This window comes from Pyxicephalus adspersus, chromosome W, assembly GCF_032062135.1.
Source record: "Pyxicephalus adspersus chromosome W, UCB_Pads_2.0, whole genome shotgun sequence".
Taxonomy (NCBI): domain Eukaryota; kingdom Metazoa; phylum Chordata; class Amphibia; order Anura; family Pyxicephalidae; genus Pyxicephalus; species Pyxicephalus adspersus.
In genome coordinates, this window is record NC_092870.1 from 5,655,449 (window position 1) to 5,657,722 (window position 2,274).

At 41.1% G+C, this 2,274-nt stretch overlaps 1 protein-coding gene across 1 annotated transcript in view; it reads left to right on the forward strand.

Moving 5' to 3' along the window:
* LOC140342911 (rho guanine nucleotide exchange factor 9) overlaps positions 1 to 2,013 on the forward strand; it is a 931,826-nt gene extending 929,813 nt beyond the window's left edge. Inside the window, exon 11 of the mRNA XM_072429271.1 lies at positions 1,933 to 2,013. Coding sequence (XP_072285372.1) covers positions 1,933 to 1,990 — 58 coding nt within the window. The 3' untranslated portion in view covers positions 1,991 to 2,013. The remainder of the gene's footprint in view (positions 1 to 1,932) is intronic.
* Positions 2,014 to 2,274: the final 261 nt, after the last annotated feature.

Consider the following 2,274-nt stretch of genomic DNA (forward strand, 5'->3'; position numbering starts at 1 on the left):
AAAAAGCTGTCGGATAAGCGCGGCTCCGTGCGCGAGCTTTTCCGGTTGTTGAATAGCGCGATCGCGCGCGATTCCGGATCGCTAATACGAATGCGCGACCGATAATCCGATTTTGTTTGATGAATCAGGGGCATTAAGTGAGGGAGAGATTGGGTGGAATGACTGGAACTAATGGCGATACAGACATGAGACCACCACAGGGACTGTCTGCAGAACAGAATATGACAGAGGAAACCTGTTCATATACTGCAGGGGAGCTGACTGAGCTAGAACAGAAATACAGACAGATACCTGGAGAAGGAATTTTGACTTGGTTATTGCGAATTTGGGATCAGGGTGGAGACGATGTGATGCTGACTAATACTGAAGCAATTGGACTGGGAAGTGTATCATTTGACCCCAGAGTCCGTCTTCAAATGCACAGGGCACACAATACTGATTGCCCTTTCAGTTTGTTGCATTTGATTAGAGACTCTGTGGCCCAAGTATATGAGACTCCAGAAGAACTGATTGATGTATCTTTTTGGCATACATTGGGTGAGGGGATTCAGAGAGTACGAGAGGCTGGGTGTATTACAGGATTGGTTAGGGATCCCCTTCCTATAGATGGACTATGGGGTATCTACCACCTGGGTGGGGCCAGACATGTCCCGATTTACTCCTTTAATGAGACAGAAAATCCTTAAGACAGCACCACAACATTTACGCCCTGCATTATTCAAAGTATTAAGTGCTTTGGATGGTAGGCAAGGGAATGTGCATGAAGCAGCTACATTAATGGGTCAGTTAGAGGAGATTGAAAAAGGACCAGGACCAGGACATAAGCAAAGACCAATACAAAGGACAGAAAAGGGAGATTTCATAAAGAGGTTTAAAATGACCAGAAAACAGTTGTTTCTTGATCTGCTTAACAGTGGAGTTCCCAAAGCAGACATTGATGCGATTCCTACTACTGATCTGTTCAAGTGCTGGAAACAACTGAAGGATAGAGGGAAGTTACAGCCAGCCAGACTCAAGAAGGTGTTGTCTAGTGATGTAGAAAAAATAACCCCTGCTTCTACACCTCTCCAGGTCATTGACTAAAAGATAAATCCCCTGATCCCACTGATCAGAACTTGAAGTTTGGGGACAGACACTGCATGGGTGACAGTGGAAGGTTTGGAAGACAGAATTCATGGGCTTGAACTGAAAGCACCTGTGATTATGATTGATGGGAAACTTTGCTAAGAGGCTTCAGATTGGGAGCATTGGACAGCTGATGAATAAATATTTTTGTTATACACTGATGGTTGAGCTATGGACAAATTTAGACTGCTACTGATTTTCAACCCTACACAGAGACAATGTTTTATCAGATTGGGAGGGAGACTAATATGCTTAAATACATGCAGTGGACATGAAGATTGAAGATACCGCAAGTTCATCTGGACTTAATGAAAGTTATAATGGCCTGTTCAAACAAAAAAAGAGCTGACCCCCACAAATACATAGATAGATTGGGTTTGGGTTGTGTCACAAGCCTCATTTTTGTTAAATCAGTGGGTGGTGGGGGGTAGTACACCATTCCTTCACATGTTAGGTCAGGGACAGCAAAGTGTCTTCTGAATTAGTTTTTATTGTTAAAAAGTGAACTCAGGTACAGGACAAGATAGACAATTTTGGGGGTCCGTTGTGGGAGAAAAACTGTGAGTTTGTATAAACTGGACTACCGTATTCTATCAGGCATACATAAAAAAGATGATGTGACTATGACCCATTGCCTGACTAATGTGACAGTGACTTGACCCAAGACATTTTTTAATAATAATAATGTTAATAATTAATAGGGGAAAGGAAAGTAAGAAGAAAGATGAAGTATTTGCTAGTAAAAGCTAATACTAATGTAAGACTCAGGGATGTTGATGGTAACCCTGTTTATTTTCCTTCCCACAGACTAGTTCCAATCTTGGTGGCTCGAATTGGTATCACTATGACCTGGAGTGGATTCTGATTATCAACGTCTTATACAGGACAATAAATTATTGTATATGCATCACCGTTATGCCCAGCTGATGAATCAGACGGACTGCATTCCAAAAAAAAATATTCCAAAAATATCGAAGGATCATCTTCATCATTTGAAACCTATAAAGAATATAACAAAAGATGTAAAAAGGAGATAAAATGTGCAAAACTTCAAAATGAAAGACAGATTGCAAAGGAAAGTAAGGCAAACCCCCCAAAAAATTTCAAATATATTAAAAGCAAAAAGATCAGATCTGAGCATGTAGGCCC